At 43.6% G+C, this 22187-nt stretch overlaps 2 protein-coding genes across 2 annotated transcripts in view; one reads left to right on the plus strand and one right to left on the minus strand.

Moving 5' to 3' along the window:
* The first annotated feature begins 3313 nt into the window (after positions 1–3313).
* On the plus strand, positions 3314–17008 carry CDR2 (cerebellar degeneration related protein 2). The gene is made up of 5 exons (XM_058035603.1): positions 3314–3392; positions 8475–8587; positions 13143–13291; positions 13454–13618; positions 14725–17008. Exons 1-5 carry the CDS (start codon positions 3314–3316, stop codon positions 15590–15592), a joined length of 1374 nt encoding a protein of 457 aa, XP_057891586.1. The 3' UTR covers positions 15593–17008.
* An 870-nt stretch (positions 17009–17878) lies between these two features.
* Positions 17879–22187, minus strand: part of POLR3E (RNA polymerase III subunit E) — a 28014-nt gene continuing 23705 nt past the window's right edge. The window contains exons 19-21 of the mRNA XM_058035708.1: positions 21838–21915; positions 20897–21022; positions 17879–18709 (exon numbers count right to left, since the gene is read on the minus strand). Coding sequence (XP_057891691.1) covers positions 18653–18709; positions 20897–21022; positions 21838–21915 — 261 coding nt within the window. The 3' untranslated portion in view covers positions 17879–18652. The remainder of the gene's footprint in view (positions 18710–20896; positions 21023–21837; positions 21916–22187) is intronic.

Genomic DNA, 22187 nt, shown 5'->3' on the forward strand with positions numbered 1-22187 from the left:
GAATGAAGTGACTCAACTCCTTATGTATTTCAATGCTATGAATGTCAAATGCAGCGTGCACGTAGATGAATATTTCTTTCAAAACAAATACCAAGTTTTGCCCTCCTATTTTAAAATACTAATTGCTAAGAAGTCATGGAAGCAATATTTTCACCTAACAAACCATGAAAAAATTAAAACAAAACACCTTTAAATTTACAATTTCATGGTATGGAAGGGTGCATGTAAATAAAACATAACAAGTAGCACTCACACCATTTTATGTATGCCCACATAGCAGAGATTCAGCCCAAGAATACAGATTTCTTTAATCTACCATTCAGATATTCAGCCAACAAATTTTTAAGATGCTGATCTTTTCCATCAATTATCTTAGCATGTTTGGTGTGAACTATGCCATGAAAGGAGCCAGCTCCAGGGAACCTCTACCTTTTAAAGCTGTTTAACAGCAACTTAAAAGTAGCCCTTGACTATACGTGATTATACTTGATTCTATAAGCCCAATACATAATTACTCACAGGTATCTATTTTTTAACTGAAGCTTTATTCATTTTTACATCTGTTAAAGGAAGCTGTCTGCTATTAATTTTGATACCTCAAGCTGAAATTTCAGCCTTACTATGCAGAGCTTTACAAGCTGCTTTATGCCAATAGTTCACACTTTGCTCCTCTGCATATCAACTATTTTACTGTAAATGCAATTTTCACATTTCCATCAAAACACCTGCTTTGAATATCTGCTTGATCAGCAGCTCTGGAAGCAGCTCCTCATAAAAACAACCATGGAAGAAACAGGAAATGAAAGCCAAGGCTCCTTCCAGCCTTCCTGTGGTTTGCAAGGCGGCTGAAGAGAGGCTGCTGTGCAGGAAGGGAGGAACTTCCGAATCGCTGGCAAGGACCACACAAAAGCCACAGATCAGGTGGGACTGGGGATATGGAACAGGCAGTTTTTCCATCCCCCCACCATGGGAAATGAATGCTTGAAGAGCAAATAAAGTGTGGATGCACTTTTGCATATATATAAGATGCTGTGATATGAAACATGTTGCAGAGAGTAGGTGAGTTCATTTTATAGCTAAGAAAAAGGTCAAGCTGACAAACAACTGGAACCCTAGGATTCGTTTCATTAAAGCCAATTTATTTCTGAGAATATGACTGATTTTTAAAAATATTTGAGAATGACCATGATGTAGATCTTCAAACTTATTTTTCTACACCTGTAAAGACAATACCATTTTCAGGCACAAAATTTTGCATTTTTGTAGCAAGTTTGGTTTCACAATCTTTTACTGAGAAACCTAAAATGAAGGAAAAGGTTATTGAAAAGATGTAAAATTGAAATTATTATTTTATGATTAATATCAAAGTCATTACAATTAGTATGTTATTGGCAAGTGTCACATTTGCTCTTTCAAACCTTCACAAATATACTTAATGAAATTATTTATATAGTGGATATTAGGGCTTTTGGAAAGGTAGACATTTCATGTCTATTTCCACCTGGAGCACCCTGCACAGGTTTTCAAAATGGAAAATTAGGAAACTTTACTTTCCTTCCAATTCCACAACCACCAGGAATAAAAGTGCTTCACACTAACATTACCAGCAGTCATTTCTAAATTGTTTGACTTGATTCCTTCTGACACAAATAAAAAATAGTCCCCATAGAAAATCTGAAAGACATTTGAAATTCCTTCAACAAAAATCTTCTAACAAATGCACAAACATGGTCTCTAGCACCATGACTAATGGTAATAAGCAGGATCTGACACAACTTTACCCTAATTGATACATCTAGTCTTGCACCTTGTTTATGAAATAGGTTCAATTAGAAGTTGAGGTACCACACTTCCTTCCCCAGATGTTCCCTTTAATAGCACTACAATGAAATCATGCATGAGCATCCCCTCCCTCTTCTTAATAGTCAGCCTTTATATTGAGCAGGTTAAAGCCCTGGTGAACATTTTGTGACTCACAGAAGGCAAATCGGTTTCAGAAATTTCTAGTGGTTACAACTGCGTTAATACTCAGAGGCTGAAAGAACAGGCTGTTGAAGCCAGTGAGATGCACTGTGACATTACCTGCGTTTCTCCCACAGCAGGATGACAACTGCTAAAAAAAATTAGAACAAGAGTCTAAAGAAGAAAAGTGGATTCCGAGAGATAATAGCAAACGTTGCCTGAGGCGCCCTAGCCGACATCCTGCCCTGCCGTTCCGGGTCCCAAACCGCTGTGCAATGCTCACAGCCCTGACAGACTGGTTGGACACACGGGTCTTCCTCATCCTTCTGATGACGTGACTGCACCACATCGGGACGGAAACCAGAATAAACGCGCTGCTGGTCCCGAGGGGCAGCACTGAGGGGAGGCTCTCGGGGGTGCTCACAGAGGGAGTCGGGCTGCGGCACCGGCCGGTGCCCGCTCTGCCCGGCTCGGGGCGCTCACAGGACTGCACCTTCGGTGTGTTATAACAATGGGGAAGTTACGCTCGTTTCTCTCAGCAGGTCCCTGGACAGGAAACACGGCTCCCTCCGCTTTGTGCGGTAAAAAGGCGAGAGCGAGCGGCGGCCGCTGGAGCGAGGTGCGGGGATGGAGCCAGCCCTTTGCAGACTGCAGGCTCCCCGTCCCGCCCTCCCCTCCCACACGCCGGCGGAGAGGCGGCCCGCACCTGGACGCCACGCCGGGTCCTTCCTCACGGGCTCTTCCCTCAGCGCTCCCAGCGCGGGGCAACAATGAGCCCCGGCTTTTCCTAAGCCAAGTCGCACTGTCCCATCCCGGCCTATGCCAGCTCTGCTCCGCCACAAGCGGCAGCCGACATCCCTCAGCAGCCGCGCCCCGCCATCAGCAGCCCTGAGCGCCGGCGACCACCGCCCCTTCCAGCGGCACCGACCCACCTCTTGTGACGGGAGGCTGCGCACCGCGGGGCGGGGCGGGGCGCGGCTGCCCCGGGCCCGCCCTCTCTTCTCTTTCATTGGCTGTTTGACATAAATTCGCCTTATGATTGGTGTAGCCTCCTTTCGATCTGTGCGGCGGGCGGCTCCCCATTGGCTGCCCGCCGGCGAGGCGAGGCGAGGGTGCTGTGTTTGAATCGCGGGAGGCGGGGGGGCGGGTGGCGGCGGCAGCTGCCACGTTGCCGCCGGCGCAGCCCGGCCAGAAGGGGGAGAGGTTCGGCAAAGTCCGGAACCGCTCGGCAATGGCCGGAGGCGGCTGCTGAGGCGGGGAGCGGCTGCCGGCTCGCTCTGCCCCGTTCGGTGCAAGGGGCATCGTGGGGTGGGCGCCGCCGGCTCAGCCGCCAGTGAGGAGAAGGGGCGCGATGCTGGCCGACAGCCTGGTGGAGGAGTTCGAAATCCGCGAGGATGAGCCCTGGTACGACCAGCAGGACCTGCAGCAAGGTGAGCCGGGGCGGCGGCGGGGGGTGTGTGAGGAAGGGTGTGGAGCGAGCCGGGGGTGTGAGGGAAGGGGCCGCGTTGAGCGGGGCGGGTGAGGCAGGGGGCTGCGGGCGCCGCCGGGGTGTGCGAGGGCAGGGGCTGGGCGAGGAGGGCGGCGTGCGAGGGAAGGGGCCGCGGCGGTGCGGGGCGCCGGGCGGGGCGGCGGGAAGGGCGCTCGGGGGCCGGGGGCGGCGGCGGGCGCGTCGGTCGTGCGGGCGAGGCGCGTCGGAGCCCGAGATCCCCGCACGGCCGCGCTTCCCGCCGGCGCCGAATCGCTGTCACCGGTGAGGACTGCGGCCGTCTTTGTCTGAGGGAAGGAGGTGCGGCAGCCGAGCTGCTGGTGCCGGGTCCCTCTCCCGGGAGGGAGGGAAGCGGCTCTCCGGAAAGTTGCACCTTGCACGGAATGTGCAGCTGCCCTGTTCGGGCTGGTGCTGGAAGCACCGGGTCGGATGCGCTATTGCGCCCTGTTGAGCTCTTTGTAAGGGCTTCCAGTCGATGAAGTTGTCGTAGCAATGCTCGATTAGTTGCAGGTTCCTTAGAAACTCTTTAGGTTTTCTTTTTAAAATAACAAAGAACTCCGCTACAGCTCGGATACATACATGTACAGCTTCTGTCATTCCATCAGTGGGTCTTAAAACACTACATGCAAGAGGTAAATGCTGTTCATTTCACAAATGAGAAAGGAGCCGTAGGAATACAAGTATAATTGCACTGAAATCTTTTAACAAGCACGATACGGAAAGAATGTGCCATTTCCTTAAGAGCTTAGTGGCATTTATGACTGGTATTTTCTTAAGTTACTTAGTTCTACTTTTTGTTCTTAATCCCGACTTTGTTTTGAAAGGCGAGTTCAAAGCTGTGGCTTCCTGCAAACCTGCTCCAGTCTTACACGTTTTGCTTTTATGTTGAAATACATTAATTCTTGGGATTGGTGGGTGCTGCTGTACTGTAAAGCATAGAGAAAGCTAAGCAGTATTCCCACTGAGATCAGGTATCTGACCACAGAAACTCTTTTTGAGACGGGCCAGGTCTCTCTAATTGTATGCTATAAAAAATAGCTGACTGAAAGCTGTATTTAGGTACTCCTCACCCAAAATTGATGTTTTCCTGGCTCTAGGATACAAACAAATCAGTTGAAGTAAGATCCTGAAACTGCAGTATGCTGTCACAGGGAAGAGAGTGAAAAGTTTGAAGACATGATTCAGTAATGTTTTTACTATGTCAGTGTTTATGGAGTTGAAGAACCTACAAAGAGACTTCACAATGTATAACTGACTTCTTACCTTCTTGATGTTTCTCTACTTTCATCTTTTAATTAAAATGAGTGAAATAATCATCAGTTGACTCTGCTGTCATCTTTTAAGAAACAGTATTCCATTCTAGAGGATTAGTGCATTTGGGGGGTTAGGTTATGTCCCCTCAACATGTGGACACAATCTTTCTGGGGATTCTCTCTTTTTCCTAAATGGAGGCAACCAATAGCCTTGCCAAAAGGAAAGGGAGGAAAAGAAAGTGATGGGCAAGTTGAAATGTAAAGAAGAAGTTCTTTACAGGAATGGTTTTTAAATGTTGTGCTGTACATGATTTCTGGACTCTGAAGGATCCTCCTGCTGCTGCCCAGGCTAAGACACACGGGTGTGTGTGTGTAAACAGGGTAGTAAGTGCTTATCAAGGACTCGTGAAACTCCTCACAACCCAAACAATCAGTGCATGTTTGAAAACTGATCAGTATGGTTATGAGAACCTAGGTTGTAAAACATTAGAAAGCACCATGAAACAAGCTTGAAGTCCTTGTCAGTCGGTCTTTGAGACTTTAATTTAGGGTAGGGGTTTTGGAAAACCTTGACAGTCTTCCTGTGTCCCAAAGATTTTTGCCTTGACAATGGAGATGGGCTTTTCTGGCATATTGCTCATGCATAAAGTGCTCATGGAATTCCTGTAAGGTTGGGAACAGACATCCTTCTGCAATGTTTTGCTGAAGTATGCTGACCTTTAAAGAAGAATTTTTGTGTATGGACTGCTCTTTTTCATCTTGCTGTCACTCACTTTTACAGAATAGGGGGTATTCCAAATACAGAGCAGAAATAGGAAACTAAGTAGAAAAAAAATTTGTTTTACAATTAAGTAAACGTACACTAACCTTACTTCTACCTCTTCCACAATTAGTGCCTGTTGCTGTTTAAAAGAATAGGCTAATTTTAGATTGAAAATCCTCTGAATAATTCTGTTAGGTGGGTTATGAAAAAGTAGCAGAGAAGGATTTTGGTACTGTTTTTATCTTTTTTTCAACGATGGTTATGCAGTCAGAAGAGATTGTGAAGCACAGGTAAGTGAGGGCTGTTCAGTATCACAGAAGACATCCTTGAAGTCTTGTTTTGGAGATTTCTGATGGAGCTGTTAAACACCAGTACAACTAATCAGATCTACTAAAACCAAGATCTTTAGATCTGCACATACGCATTTTGCATTATTAAAAACCTCTCTGCTTCCATCTCTATGGTGAAAAGGAGAAAGGCATGTCTGTCAGAATTTAGCTTTGCTTTACATAAATTTACAACGGAAAATGCAGTTTTGCTTCTAGTGTTCTACCATAACTCTCTCCAGAGGAATGTAAATTAATACTTTCCATTTTGTAGCTGGAAAACATACATGACACATTTCTCTTGTAAAATTTGCTCTTTACAGGGCTTCCAGGTACTTGACAATGTAGAAAAACGGATGCAAAAAAATTCTGAATTTTAGAAGAGATGAAATTATTTCAGTACTTGCTTCCTCTAGAGTTGAGGTTTTATTGTATGTTCCTGAGTGCTCCCACTGTATTTCCCCCCTCAGAAACAAATTACCTTAATTATAAAAGTGTTTCTGCCATAGTAACCCATTTGTGCCTCTGCCAGTCTAACAAACAGAGTGAGTGTGAGGTATGACATGAATGCCATTATTCACCTTGTACTCCAAACACTGTGTGCTCTTTGATTAGCAGGTGAGGGGGCATTTAAGAATGAAGCTATAAACTCCTAAATATACTTAAACATGAAAACAAACTTTCACTTTGGGAAGGGAAATGATAGTAATTCCATTATGCATTATGCCTTTAACATAATCCTAAATCCTCTCTAAAGCTCTTTTTCCACTCTATTAAAATAAAAGAATAGACTGGTCTTTGCTTTGAATGATATTGTTTTAAAGGTGGTGGCTCCTAGTGAAGATTTGTGCAGTACAAGAACTTGTGAAGCAGGACTCCATTTTCTATAGGATAATGAATTCATTGAATTTGAAGACTACAGTATTCTGTAATGAGATAGAACAAACAGCTTGGTGTTTGACTGGGAGTTATTCTGGCCATGGTAAACAATGTGCAATCTGTTTACCAAATGGGAAAAATTTAAGCAGGATGCCTTAAGGTTTCCTTATCCAAATACTTTAAATCCTGCTTTGTAATGAGTAATGCTACAGTGAAAAAGTGATGTGAGGATAAACTCCTAAGTACAGACTAATATGCCTTGTGCCTTCTAATTGTACATCTTTTAAAACTGAAGAACTCCCATGCAGTGAGATTTCTTTTAAATAATTTTATGGCATTTAAGCTAAGAATCTGACCTTAAGGTAGGAAACAATGCATTGTGCTCTAAAGAATGTGTAAAGAATAGCACAGCTGTTGTTTTGCCAGAATTGGACTTCTGCAACTTCATAGACAAATGTTTGTACTGACTTGTCCTTGTAAGTCTGGATTTGGGCTTTGGCAAATGTGTGGAGATGGAGAAATCATTTTGGACAGGCTGCCAGCTGAAGGTTAGCACAAAACAATCTTGGAGCAGTATTGGATGTGTTACAGTTCCCAGCTGATAAGATAACAGAGGGAGCAGGAAAGAGGGAGCATAAATGTTAAAAAAGGGCATTGCAATCAAATGAAAATGGAATTAATGTGTTTGCTTCTCTGGCTGTAACCACTGATGATGCAATACATGTCTCCTGTTTATTCATTTAAAGCTTCTTGATGTGACTCAAAGTTTTTCTGGACTTTTCTTCTCTTGACTAATGATACAAGTTCTGTGTGAGAACTAACAAGGTGGTATTGCATGCATGCAGGTCATGGGAAGGAGGTGGAAAATAAGATATTTCTAGAAATCTCTTGGATCCTTGACATGTAGTACCCTCCACAGAGTAACTGCAATTTTAGCATTAATACCAAGATTTATTACTTTGTCACATTATGTTAGCTTTTAAATTACACGTGTCTTTCAACATAATAATACAGAATATCTAGCATTTTGATGCTGTTGAGCAAATATCAAACTTCCCTCTAGAACAGAGCTGAGTGTTCAGATGACTTATTTCTTAATTTGCAACAGCTACAGTCACTGCACCCTGGAGGTGATTGAAGATGACTGAAGTGAAATTGAGATTAAATGCCTGAGAACAAATGACATTTAAAGTGATGTTTTGAAGCACATGAAACAGTTCTTGTCACCTGAGTTTATGAGCTTGAAAAGCAGAATAGCTGCAAGTCTCCATCAATTTTATGTCTTTTGATAATATTGTTTCACCATGGAAAGCATCTGAAACCTTCATTTAGCACTGTGATCCTGAGTGACCTGAGCTCTGCTAGAGGGGTGATGGGGAGGAACAGCCAAGTCAATGAGGAGTTCATCAGCTTTGGCCTGGCTCTGGGCTATGAGCAGTTATGGGGTCTGCTGTGCTTGTTGCTCTGAGTGCTGTGGAGAGGGGGGAGCCCAAGAGACCTGGAGCAGAGCTGGTGCAGCCTGGGCACATGGCTGGGAGGGGAACATGGCTGGGTGTGTCTGAAGGGCCACGGGGAACTGAGGAACCCTCATGACATAAAAGTGTCCCTGGGTGTCAGGGCTGACTTAGCATAAACCTGAGAAGAACATCACTAATGCAAATCTAACTTCATGTTGGGTACTGGAGATAACTCACAGCAGTTGTAACAGCAATGAGAAAATACCTCAAGTGTTTGATAGCAGGGTTCAGAATGAGATTACATCCTTGTTTCTCTCACTCACATGCAAACATGATTTCTTTGTTTAGATCTTCACCTTGCTGCTGAGCTTGGCAAGACACTACTGGACCGTAACACTGAACTAGAAGAATCCTTGCAGCAAATGTATGCAACAAATCAAGAGCAGCTGCAGGAGATAGAGGTAAAATATCTAAAGGATCCTTGTGTGAAAACATCCAGACCTGCATCATACAGTGTATAAGTTAAGCTCTGAATTTCTTGAGATCCATTGGAAAATACTGAACAATCTTTCACCACTTCTGCTATTTTGAGAATTTGAGAACTGGTAAAGGTGGCTCATACTTAGAACTGTTTGTGTGATTACCAGAAGCTTTGTGCCACTAAACATTGGATTTGCTTTAATGAGAAATGCCTGGTATTTTTTAGTTTTGTACAGAGAAGATACTTCAGTTATTTTTATTGCTAAACTTTCTGATCTTGCCAGGTAAAATAACATCAAATTATATGATGACAAAGACATTAATAATTTAAACTATTACATGAGAATTAATGATTGCAGCATTGTAATTTAAAAGCTGATAAGTGCAGAAGTGAGATTTAAGTAAAATCTGAAGATATTTACTTCCAGTAAACTGATCTGTGATAAAGGGAGCTAAAGTCTATTTCAATGTAAAAGAAACCCTGTAATGACAAAAAAAAAAAAAAAACAACCCAAAACAAAACAAAAAAAAAGAAAAAAAAACAACAGAAAAAAACCCCATTTAAGTAGTATCTAAATATAGGATATAGTGGATATATTGCTCCATATTTTCCAGGGAAAAAACCCAAAAACATAACCATCCTTTCAAAACCAGTCATCTTTAGATAACAGAGAGGAAGAACCTGGCTATTTTTGGCAATTTCTCTTTTTTTTAATACTGCCTGTGTTCTTGCAGACCTAGCATTTGTCAGCATAATGAGATTTTTTTTCAGCTATTAGAGGGCAATGCATGGTCTCTAATAATTAAATTATTAAATATTCAGGACTTTGCTGACTGACAACATATTGAAAATGTAGTCAGCATTTCCATTTGGTTCTGGTGTGAATCACAGGGAACAGGCTTTGACTGGTATGTACCAGTTTTTACAAAATCTGAGTTCCTTTGTGCTAGCAGTACTGCAATTAGAGATGTGCATTTTGTACAGTTGGAATTTCAGACTGAAAATGCTCACTATTGTAGTGGCAACAGGTAACTGAAAGAATCCTAACCTTAATAATTACAGAATTATTGGTGTCTTTAAAGTAGTCAACACAAATGCAGCATTTTTAGTAAGTGAGGAGGAATTTCTGAGTGCAGGTTTGATTTGTGGGTGTGTTTTTAGAGGTTACTTTTGTTTTTGTACCTCATCTATTAGCTCTTTCTTCTGTTATGTGCTAACTGTAATCTTTGTTATCCTGTTCATTCTGAGATACACAGGTTGGAATGGCTGATGTTTATATTACTGCTACAGCATTAGAAGATGTATTTACTTCTGCAGAGACTGAAATACCTCATTGCCATGAATAGCTTTTATAAAAAGATCAGTTCTTAAGGTGTAGAGAAGACAAACACTTCCAAGGTGCTGTACAAATACTGTACACAAGGTACTTGTATGAACAGCCATATTTAAGAAAGTGTTTAGCAGAGTTACAACATACCTTTGAAATAACACACCAGAACTTTGTGACAGGCAGCTAACCTGGCTGATGGAGTGGAGCTACTTAATTAGCAGCATTTTAACACTGTCTAGAAATGTGGAAAATATTGTTTGACTGCACTGATTTACAGAAACAGTGCAGTGCTGGTAAAAATGCAATATCCTATTGGTGTAAGCCAGTTTACTTGTTTAGCTGTTCTGGTGGTTCAGTGTTTGGAGAGGACATGAGAGAGCTGCAGCTCCAGAAGTGTCACCAGTGTCCTTGCAGCAGTGATCTGTAGCTGGTGTGCTGCAGGGCCAAGTACACTACAGTCACACAAACTCAGACACAACACAAGATTAATTTTTTTCTCTCAATGTCTTGCTCTACCAAGATTTTGGCAATGCTACCTTTTGAAGGCTTTATCTGATAGCTCTTCAATCTCTTTCCTCCTCTCTCTCAAGGAGAGTAGATGTGTGTTGGATTGTCCTATTAGCTCCCTCCAAGAGGAGAGGGAGAGTGGGAGGAACAGTTTTTGTGATTCTTCTGGTATATAAATAGTGCCTGCACCTTTTCTTTGCCCAGCTTGTTGAGCCAAAGGCTGGATTTGTATCTGCTGTAGTAACAAGCTGTCTTCCCAATCCTATCTCCTGTCTCAGTCTTTTCTCTTTCCCCAGTGCCATTTTAAAGTGTAATAGCAGCACAAAGAAGTTTCTCTTGCACCTGGATTTCTGTCAGGAAAGGGAAAATGAACCCCTCGTTCAAATACCCAGAGACCCTCCAATTGAGGAACTGAATATATTGGCTTACTGGCACAAGGAATTGTTACAGGAATTCACTGAAACAAATGGGAATAAAGTTTGCAATGTATAAAGTAATGTATAAAAATATGCAAGGTGTAAAGCAGTTCAGTCTCTTATTTTCATACCAGCATTTCTGGCCCTTGTGGGATCACAGGATACCCCATTGCACAGGATTCATGTGCAAGTTGCATATTCAGTCTCTATGCTTGATTTTTCCCAATTTTCAAGTGCTTGTCTCTGTAACCTACCTGTGATCATTCAGCTGTTCCTGTAGCTACAACACTGAATTTCTGAACTAGCTTATTCAGTGCAGTATATCCATGTAAATCTTTGGGACTCTCCCTATTAATTTGGATCTTATGGGCAGCAAAGTCTAGAGCTGGCTGAGAAATCATTCTGAAATACAACATTGCCTTTGCTGGAGGAGAAGGGTCAAAGGCTGTGGTGTGCTTAAGATTACATCTCATCTATTAAATACTAACACATTGAACATTTTACAGCTTTGGATCATTATATCTGACCTTTGTGCTGACACGTGTGCCACTAACTAATCACTGTGGATGTAATAAAGGCTGCATGGAAACAGCAGCTTTATTCCTGCCTGAATCTGTTCTGAGCACTCAGACCTTGGAAATCCTGACACTCTCCAGTTTCCATGTGCTAGAATGAAAGGTGCTGCTTCATGATAGGTGCTCCATTGTAGGGGACATAGATTAAACATGAGCTTCTAAAGTATTTATTACATCATCTTTGGTGGTCTGGTTGTACCAGGCCAACTGGACACCAGCCCTGAAGATGCTGGAGATGGAAGGTGGAGGAAGTTGTGCTTCCCCCCTTCCATTCATCTCAAAGGTCTGCAAAAGCCCATTGTAAAAAGTACCAGCATCTCTTGAGGCACCAAACCTTGGCTCCTGTGCTTAACCACTCCTGTATTGCAGAAGAAAGTCTGAGGATCTCCAGCTCCTTCCTTCAGCTATAACCAATAGGGAAAGTTAATCTGAAATGGGTCACATTGAGATTCTACTGCTAATCTACCTTCTATTTCTGTGTAAATCCTCTGTCATGTGTGCACAGGCTACAAAAGGATCTAGCCAACAGCTATCATGTTGATCTTCTGGAAGTCTGTATGGAGCAGTTACTAGTCCTAGATTAACTTATTATCTGTTCTTAAATTGCCTAAAATGTAAACCCAACAATCTTCTAATGAGGTAAAAGGTTAAGTAGAATAGTAGAAGTTTTGAGTATGTAACAGGCCTATGTAAAGAGAAGTAATTCTGCCTAGGAGTTTGCTGGATGTTCCTGCTTGAAGCTTAGTTTTAAGAAGGTAACATGTAGTAATACAGAATATATTGTAAAATACAAACTCTAGATAAGAACAAAATATTTCACATTTAGGGGGTTAGACTCAAACAGAAAAGAACTATCTCATGTAAATGCTCATGTCCTGGGTGGGAGAATATAAGACACTTTTTTAAAGAGCTTTAGGTGATTGTGAACTGCTTAGACTAAGAATTCCAAGCTTTCTGACGTTATTCAGGAAACTAAACCGTGTGTGTAGTTAATTGTAAAACTCAAGAGGATTACATTGAGAATACTTCATGTGAGGTTTTATTTTTTTAAAAAGGCCATGAGACCTTTGTTTGGGAATTACAGTAACTGGAATAGTTCCCTGTGAGAAATTAAAGATTTGAATTCAATAAGTTATACTGCCTAACACATACTAGCCACATACTGTCTTAAGAATGACCACAACCTAAATTCTGCCATGCTGAACCTAATGCTGCTTCAGACTGGAATAACTTGGGTCAGCTGAAAATATGTTTAATTATGGATGGTGCTACCCAATATTTCAGTTTTAATGTTGAGAAAATTGTTGGGTCAAGCAGATAAGAAATTTCTGTTGGAGCAGACTGCAACCTTTAGCACACAGGGGACAGGTAAGGGCTGTGTTGGAGCCTGAAGGCTCTATCAGTGCTGACTGCAGCACAGCCCCATGCAGAAGGCTTGGGCACAGATAAAGACAGCTGGCACCATCCACAGCTGGCCCCATCCAACCCACTCCTCCAGGGAAGGGCTGCTGCATCATCCTGGGGTGGCCTCCATAACAAAGGCAAGCTGCCTAGGTACTGATAGTGTCTCCTCAGCTTACCAAAGCAAACACAGGAATTTACATTTGGAAAACTCAGGAGTTTCTCTCTGAATGTGAGCAGAAATGCAGCACAGGAGCTGTGCCTTGTGTTTCGAGGGCAAACAGTAACAGCAGAACTGTCTTGCAGTACCTCACAAAGCAAGTGGAGCTCCTGCGGCAGATGAACGACCAGCATGCCAAAGTCTATGAACAGCTGGATGTGACAGCAAGAGAACTGGAAGACACTAATCAAAAACTGGTAGCAGAGAGTAGAGCTTCACAACAAAAGATAATAAGGTAACAGATTTTTAGAGATTCCCTCCCCCCAGCTGTTAATATCAGTAAGAGCAGTCCAGGTGTATTTGTGCAGTTACTGAGTGTCTGTCTGTGCCTAGTGGATTTCTACAATGCTGGCAAATTGAAAGGTTAGGTTTATTTAAAGGTCTTTTCACCTTTTAGCTTGACAGAGACGATTGAAAGCCTGCAAACACACATAGATGACCTGCAGCGACAAGTGGAAGAACTGAAGAAGCCCGGCCGAGGCCGGATGAGCCAGGAGAGATCTGAGCAGCCCAGATCAATGCACAGCTTCTCATGCTTGAAGGAGCTCTACGACCTCCGCCAGTAAGAGTTTTTACCTTACAGAGCAAAGAACACTAAACTATTTTAAGCAAAACTTTAAAACCTAAGACACAAGCTGGAAAAAAAACTACCTGACATTCACAACTAGCAAAGCATCTCTGCTGTATGGTACTGTGATTACTTCTGGTCTGCTTCTAGACCACACCAGTATTGGTGCTCCACTTTGTCCCCAGAGCCAGCCATGTCAAATGATAGCCTAGAAAGCTTACAACAGTTTGCCCCCCAGTATTTTCAGTCAGATAAAAGCAAACACACAGATAATCTGAAAAACAAACTCACTAAATGCAAAATATTTCCTGTAACTTACGATTTCCTTGAATGTCCATGGATATTTCCTTAGCTTTTGCGAGCTGAAGCTGGGGAAGAGGACACCTAAACTGGGAAAATGGTGGCTGGGCTGCTGGGCTGCCCTTTTAAATGTAGAGCCATTTGAGCCAGCTGAACTGCATTAATGGGGCCATCGGGACAATCACCTGGTAAAAGCTCAAACTAACTGCAAGCCTAAAGGGCAATTTTGTAAAGAAAGCATCTCCACAGACAGAACAGGCTCTTGTGTCAATATGGAGGTACTCTAGAATAAATCATAAATCTGAAAAGAAGTTATTTCTTGACAATTCAAAAGATAACTGAATCCTTCAAGCTGCCAAAGGCTTGTGAAAATACCAGCCTCCAGCATTGCTTTGTCAATTATGAAGCATGTTTGTATATCAATAATGACAAAAGTTGCAACAGTGGAGTGCTGTAGAAAAAAATAGTGTCAGAAAGTAGTGTGGTAAAGGGAGGCAATGTGTATTTAAACTTAAATTATAATTTAAACTTACATTATTCAGTCAGCTTGTCTGTAACATGAAACTGTTAACAAGCTGCCATTCTGCCTAAGCTGTGAGCTTGGTTCAATGGCATGTAAGTCCTTACAAACCCTGCTCTGATTACTAAACTGACTGATTGGTTAGTGCAATGGCCCCTGTTAGTGCTCTGAAGTGTGTTAGCACACAGTTTAAATATGCCATTAGTTACCCAGGACAGGAAAGCTTTAGGTGTGGTCAGCTGTACTTCCTATCTTTGATAATCCTTATTTTGTTCTGCAGGTATTTCGTTTATGATCACGTCTTTGCAGAGAAGATTACATCTATGGATAGTCAGCTAAGTCCTCTAGAAGAAGAGAATGAGAAGTTGAAGAAGGCAGTGACAGTTCTGCAAGCTCAGCTGAATGTAGAGAAAGAGAAGAGGGTGACCATGGAAGAGGAGTACAGTCTGATGGTGAAAGAGAACTGTGAGCTGGAGCGGAGGCTGGTGGACACAGACCTGTATCGGGCTCGGGCGGAGGAGCTGGAAGCAGAAGTAGCTGAGATGCGACAGATCCTTCAGTCTGAAAACAGCCTCCATAATGCAGAGAAATTGGTGCCAGAATCCTTTTTCATTTCATTCAAGGAATCTCTGGACAGGGAGCTTGGTCAGAGCCTGGCAGATGATGGACTGGTGACAGTATCGGAGCTTGAGAAGAAGGCACTGAAGCGGAGCTGCAGCGAGAGCCTCCTGAGCAGCGCGGCCGGGGCAGACATCCTCAGGGGCCACGAGGAAACCTGCATCAGGAGAGCTGAAGCTGTGAAGCAGCGAGGGATCTCTGTACTCAATGAAGTTGATGCTCAGTACAATGCTCTGAAAGTGAAGTATGAGGAGCTTTTGAAGAAGTGTCAAGTGGATGAAGATTCTTTGAAACACAAGGCTGTACAAACACTGAAGCAGTATTCCAAAGACCTAAACGTGGGGAACACCCAGTATGATCTTTCAGCTAGCAATCAAGAATTCACAATTGCTGAGCTAAGTGACTCTTCCACAAATGCTCCCCCTGAATACAAAGCACTATTCAAGGAGATTTTTAGCTGTATCAGAAAAACAAAAGAAGAAATAGATGAACACAGAGCAAAGTACAAGACTCTCTCCTCTCAGCCATAACCTTATCTATTAGTCAAGAAAACACTTCATATGAATGTCAGAAGACCCTTAAACTGATGTGTTTCTTAAGCACTCAAAATGAATGTTTTGGATAGGCTGGTAGCCCTGTAGTTAACAAGCTAGTTAGTTATCAGCTAGATTCCCTGTTCCTGTGTAGCAGTAGATTTAATGTTTAGCACTGTCACACAAACCAGTGGTTGTAAAGCAAACAAACATCATAGCTTTATGCTACACTACTACTTCAAATTACACTTCAGCTCTGGCCAGAGCAGTGACTGGCACTTGTTTCCTTAGTCCACTTCAGAAATAACAGAGCTGAGAACTCTGAATCTCTCACAAGAACCAGACTCAAGCTCTCCTTTGGTTCACAGGGATGGTCTAGCCCTGTGACTACACTGATGGAGAAAATGAACAAAAGCAAAGCCCCGACCAGTCCCAGGGGCAGCAACTCCTCAGCTCCAGGAGGGGAGCAGTCCAGCTGATCTTGCTTTGGCAGGGTGGTGGAAAGCTGTGCTTGCTTTAAGCTAATACCATGTTTTCACAATCACTAAGTTCTCTCCCAGATTAGTATAAATGTCTTTCTACTAAGAAAGGATTTGATGTAAAGTTTGTGTGGCTTTTTAGATACGGTTTCCTTTGTAGGGCACTTTGTCTTAAGGCAAGATACTGTGAATTGACTCTGTGTGTTACTTGGGACCTACGGTTCTCTGGTGGAATGTCTGCAAAGTTCATTTTTATGTGTATTTGGTGAGTTAGAGAGTTGTTATTTAGCTATTTAACTTTAGAAGTAGCATTGACATAGTGGAGTAGCTTTTAATGTTGTATACCACAAACTCTAAGTGCTTGAGGAGACAGGCCAGGTAAAACCTTACATTGTTTTGTCTCTTGCTTCCAGTGTTGGCCTCTCTTAATCTATTCCATGCTGCCTGGGGGCTGCCAGCACAAATCCTACAGAAAATGGGACCATACTCTTGTTCTCCCTCTCCTTTTCCATTCCCTAATAGTAATTGATACAATAATTTCTGAAAAACAATGAACATGGAGAAGGTTGTTCTTCAGAACAGAGAGAAATTAGGAGGAAGGAAGAAAGGCACAATGAAAGGTGACATCCTTCTCCTTGTAAAGGGTCTCATAGCTTAATGTGGCCAGCAGTTTTTGGGAAGCAGCTTCCTGCTGGCTTGCTGCAAGGTACCAAACCCTTGACCCAGAATGTTGACAGTTTCTCACCTTTAGTCCAGCTGCTGCTGCTGCAGCTCTGCTGCCTTACACTGTTCTCTGTTCTGCTCATCCTTCAGGTGCAGTATTAACACTTCACGTTGTGGGAGTTTCTCTAAAACATGTATTGCAGTCTGAAAATTATTTAAAAATGGGAATTGAATCTTCTGAATATTTTTCTAAGCAAATAAATAATCCAGTCAAGCTGCATGTGTAAGTAGTAATTATATCCATCTGTGCCAATCAGGAAACTGAACTTGGTTCAGCTGGCACCTGCATTATCTAGTCCTGCAGAGCTCAGATAGAGTTCCCACAAAATTTGTATTTTAGAAGAGTTATGCTACGTGGAAAAGAACAGACCTGTCTAGGACAGAAATCCCGATGAAAGTAAGTAGTTATTCCTCATTGTTCTGGTTTTTGTCAGTGCTGTTCAAAAAAAAGCCAAGGGTGGGGAAAGCAGAAAAGCTGCTGTGCCTGAGGTTTCTGTCCTGTCACTGTGTCCCTGCCACCTGCACCCGTCTCACCCCAGTTCAGAGACTGGAAAGCAGCACCCTGAGAAAGACAAAGTGGTTCCCTGCCAGTGTTCCTCACCACTGCAGGGATGGGCAAACCACACCTGCTGGCCAGCAGCAGTTCCAGTGTGAGGAGTGTGCAAGGGTGAGAGTGTGCCTGAGTGTGCCTGTGAACTGCTGTAAGTATGGGGACAATATTCTTAGCCAATCTTATCTGGATTAACTATTTTAATCTTCTTATTTTGGTCAACAACTCAACTCAGCCTTTTCTGAGCATAAGTCGATGAAATCAATGGAATCCCCTTTAGCCAATCTGTGCTGGTAGCTGCAGCAGAGAGTAGGAGCAGCAGTGCCCAGGCTGTGCTGTGCCCACAGCAGATCCTCCTGCTGGCACTGCAGGTGGGGCCAGGTCAGGATGAGCCACCCAGCCTGAACAGGGTCCCCAGGGACTGCACTCACTTGGCTCTCTGCCTCCATCCTTCCTCCCCAGGCCTTCAGGATGTAAAAGGAGCAGGTGCAGCTTCTATTTCTTCTTGGACAAATACAAGGCGGGGTAGAATTGACCTTTGAGATAAAATTTTATTTAAAAATTACACAAAATAGAGGTTTTACATGGTTGCCGTGTGGTAACTACAGCTGGATGCCTTCCAGAGGGTGCCCTCAGTTACTTACCTTGCTCTGTCACATACAGTAATGCACAAGGTCCCTCAAACCATCCCCACACCAGCAGAAGAAATCCAGAAGCTGTTCCCCATGTCTCAGATGTAGGTGCTTCTCCAAATAACTCATTTCACAGACAACAGGTGAGAACAATGGTTATGCAGTACAGAGTTCACAGACAGTGATTTTGTTCCCCCCTCCCAGGCCTGACATTCCCATGAACACGACTATCTGCTCTCTATGAAGAGGGCTGCAAGGGCTATGACAATGCTCACACTAAAGTATGAGCATCCAGGGATTTAACAAAAACTGGGATGTTTGTAAACAAATTTAATTTATTGGCATTACTTACAAAATAAAGTTTTAGACCATGATTTTCCATCATGTCTGTGTCACTATATGGTTTTATTTTGTCATAACGAAACAGAAGGAGAATTGCAATACATTAGAAATCCCAGATTAATCAAGCTGCAGACAGGGTCCCACGGTGCCTTGGCGGCGGCTCTGCGCCTCGAGGCCATGCAAACTCTGAGTCTGGGCTGGCAGGGGCTGCCACGGCCCCAGGGCAGCTCAGATCCCGCCCTGGCTGCGGAGCCGCGGCATTGCTCCGCCTGTGCCACCCGCTGGGGCTCCTCCCGCGTCCCCGAGGTCACCCGGCACCTCTGCCCCGCTGTCAGGACTGCACCGTCCCCTTTAGATACCACATCCCGCCGTAGCTCACGCAGCAGTCCTGCCGAGAGGGAAAGGAACGCTCTGTTAGCTCTGTCAGGCTGCTCGGCCCTGGGAGGCGCCATCCCCGGAGGTGTGTGAGGGGTGTGTGCATGGGGCTGGCTGATGGCTCCTGGTCACTGTGCTACTGCTGCATCGATGGCTGCACTGCATGGGCTCAAAGGTCTCTCCCAGCCTTGAAGCCTCTATGATTCTAAAGTCCATAAAGCCTTGGGAATGACTGGCTGGCTCTGGGACAATAATCATCATCAGTGACAAGCCCTTCTCCAGGGCACAGAGGGAGTGTGACCCCAGGGCACAGGGTGTCCCCATCCCAAAGGACAGAGCCACAGAGGGACAATGATGCCCAGGCAGTGAGGAACAGCAGAGGCTCCTGGGGGAGAACCTGGGGCTCATGGGAAGCCAGCTGAGGGAGGGAAGGATGTGTGAGGGCTGGAGGAGCAGGGCAGAGAGGGGAAAGAGGGGAAAAGACTGAGAGGAGCAGCAGGACAGAGCAGGAGAGTGAGGGCAGTCACTGGATATGAAGCTTTTTAAGAAACCCTTTCTATGATAATGAAGTGTCAAACCTCAGCCCTGCTGTGACCACACGTGTGCCTCAGCAAAGCAGCACAGGAATTGGGCTGTCCTGGGGCTCATTTCCTTGTTTCTATTAGCTGAGCACAAAGTCCCTGGAGTTCTGAGCTAACAGCTTCCCTTTCTTTTGCTCCAACCTCCCTCTTAGGTAATTCAACACAGGCTCAAGCAGTACTGCAGAACTGAGGCTGTGGAGCCCAAATGTATCTTTGTTTCTGAAGTCTTGGGGCTCATCTTTAACAAAAACAAACCCAGAGGTTAGAAAGAGGGTTTGCAAAGTGATCTATAAATGCAAAAATACAAACCCTGTCAGTCTGTTCCTCTGTGTATAAAAATGAGCACAGGCAGATGGGGAAATAGGAGTCAACAAAACCAATTTCACTTCAAGTGGAATCCAATCTCTTGTGGCTTAAAGAAGCCAGAGAATCTTCCCATTTCATTAAATCATATGATTTTCTATTCTAAATTTTATTTCAGAAACAAAGGTAATTTTCTCTAGTCCTGTGACAAATGTATTCAAGGCAGTAAAACCTGCCACAACACAAGGCTGGTCACCCACTGACTTATATAAAAACAGTGCCTGAAGACTTAGGGGAAAGTATTTTTTCTAGAAATAGGTTATCTGTAGCAACAGCATCATGAAAAACTAATGCCAGTACATTGTCTAGATTTCCAGGAGGGCTGATACTTGAGCTCATGCAGTCACTGACAAATCCCCCAGCACAGGGAGCCAAAGGAAATATTGTCTAGCAGGCAGAAATGTCTGAGCTTATTTCACTGCTAAGACGATCAGGTTCTTTCAAGCAAGACCAGTTTGTTTATTATCACAGCAACAGATCTGTAGTTCTTCAAAGATGCTATTATTCATTTGCAGATCACAATGTAATAAAGTACTTAAGCACTTGTCTTATTGAAGTGGGTGACAGTGAGCAAAGGCCCAGCCACAATGATTAAAGTATTACATTAGTTGGCAACTTTCTGCTGGGCCATCCTGCATCTCTTTTAAAGTCGTGGCCTGTGTGGTCTGTACTTTATACCTTAAATTTCTCGAGCAAGTAAATGGTGCATCTTCAAAGGGAGATGAAAGGATTTAAATAAACATTTACAATGAGATGTGTTAACTACTACTCTGGCTGCTGGTTTTGGCCAGGGTTTTGCTCTGTGCAAAGCTGCACATCCTGCTAGAGAGTAAAATCCACTTCCTTCTGAACATGTGGCACTCGTGCTCTTCAGCACTAACCAGCAGCAGTTGGTAACTCAGAGCACTGGGCAGAGCCCTCCCACCTCCTCGATGTTTAATTCTGCATTATTTAAAAAGAACTCAAGTATCACATTTACTACCCTCTATTCTCTGCTGCTTTGAGATGACAGAGAGATTTGTTGCAATAATACAAAATAATGTGTGAGCCACTGCTCCTTGGAGGGAAAGAAGACAGAGTGAGACAAGTGCATTTTTAAGAAAACAAGGTGAAACACAGGATTTGTGCATATTCCAACAACAACTGTTCTACCATCCTTATCATTTGTCAGTTCAAGGTAAAATATAATCCTTTGCTCAAATCAAGCATTAAAACTGATGTTAGTTGGCTCAAACCCAAAGTGAACAGAAGCTCACCTTTAACACTCTATCCACCTCCTGCTTGTTGAGATCCTCCCCACACTCCTGGCTCAGCTGGCTCTGGATGACATTCCTGCGCACTCGGTAGTTCTTCGAAAAGATTTCAAGCAAAACTTGGCGATGCTTTAAAAGAAAATGCACAGTAAGTCCACAGAGAACAATTATTCCTGCCTTTCCATCAAAACTGCACATGCCTCAGTCTGTACAAAACATTCCCTGAACTACATCAGAGGATTCTTGCTTCATAATCCTGAAAACATCCCCTATGTTCCTGCTCTCCAGCAGTGCCTTATCCTCCAAGGGGTCCCTGCAGACCCTGTGGCCACTCCTGCTCCTGTTCTGTGACCTGGGGCACTCCAAAGGTACAACAACACACTGAGGAAGGCATTGCAAGGCCTTCCTCTCCAATGCTTGCATGGGAGTGCACATCACTCCAGGCAAAGGTTGGCTAGTTCTTGCCTCGGTCCTATAAAAATGTACTCAGTTCATGGAGCTGGGAATTGCACTGCCCACCCACAGGTCATCAGGCACCTGCCTTTCACCTCAATTACTCTGTCAGAGTTGGAACTCAGCAGATGCTCACATATGCTGCAATCACTTCCTACTCTTAAGTATAAACAGATACAACAGATACACCTGGTAATCTCTGGTTAATGTTGCATTACCATCAAAAGGAAAAAACCTTGCACTGGATCCTGGTCTGAGGCCTGCACTGGAGAATCCTTTCTTCTCACAGGTTCAGAAACAGCCACTGAGATACTGACATGATTACCAACATGTTATGAACTTCCTTTCAGCTAGAAACAGGTTGGTGTTGAAAATACCAATAAGAGAAAGAGAAAAACTATCTGGTGTACCAGTTCCAGAAACATGGATGCAAACAATGCCAAACACTCAATAAAAATATAGTGGGGGAACGTCATTTATTTTCTCTTTACCTGATCATAAGTGTCACCAGCTTCCCAAAGTGCATAGACCTTTAGTTCATCTGGTGAGGCAGCAGTCTGTGGAGGAAACTGAGAACAAGAGGCTGTTAAAAATAACCAGCTATTTAATGAGTTCTGCTTAATGATTCCATGATACTGTATCCCTGGACACCCATTACTGAATCAAAACCCTGGCTGCCATGGAAAAATAACTGCTGAAAAAACCCAATTGCTGTCCCACCCCACACTGGAAGGGGTGCCTTGGCTCTGGCTGCCCTGTGCCTGCTCAGCACCTTCTCACAGCCCCAGTGCCAGAGCAGAATCATGGTCTGTGTCACAGCTGTGACCCAGGGGATGGCACC

Source organism: Melospiza georgiana, chromosome 16 (genome assembly GCF_028018845.1).
Source record: "Melospiza georgiana isolate bMelGeo1 chromosome 16, bMelGeo1.pri, whole genome shotgun sequence".
In the NCBI taxonomy this organism is placed as follows: domain Eukaryota; kingdom Metazoa; phylum Chordata; class Aves; order Passeriformes; family Passerellidae; genus Melospiza; species Melospiza georgiana.

Excerpts from the sequence above, each read along its gene's own strand:
- CDR2 (XM_058035603.1), top strand. The coding sequence starts at position 3,314 with ATGCTGGCCGACAGCCTGGTGGAGGAGTTCGAAATCCGCGAGGATGAG. Across the intron at positions 8,588-13,142 it reads AGCAGCTGCAGGAGATAGAG|TACCTCACAAAGCAAGTGGA; the intron begins GTAAAATATCTA and ends ACTGTCTTGCAG. Across the intron at positions 13,292-13,453 it reads TCACAACAAAAGATAATAAG|CTTGACAGAGACGATTGAAA; the intron begins GTAACAGATTTT and ends TTCACCTTTTAG.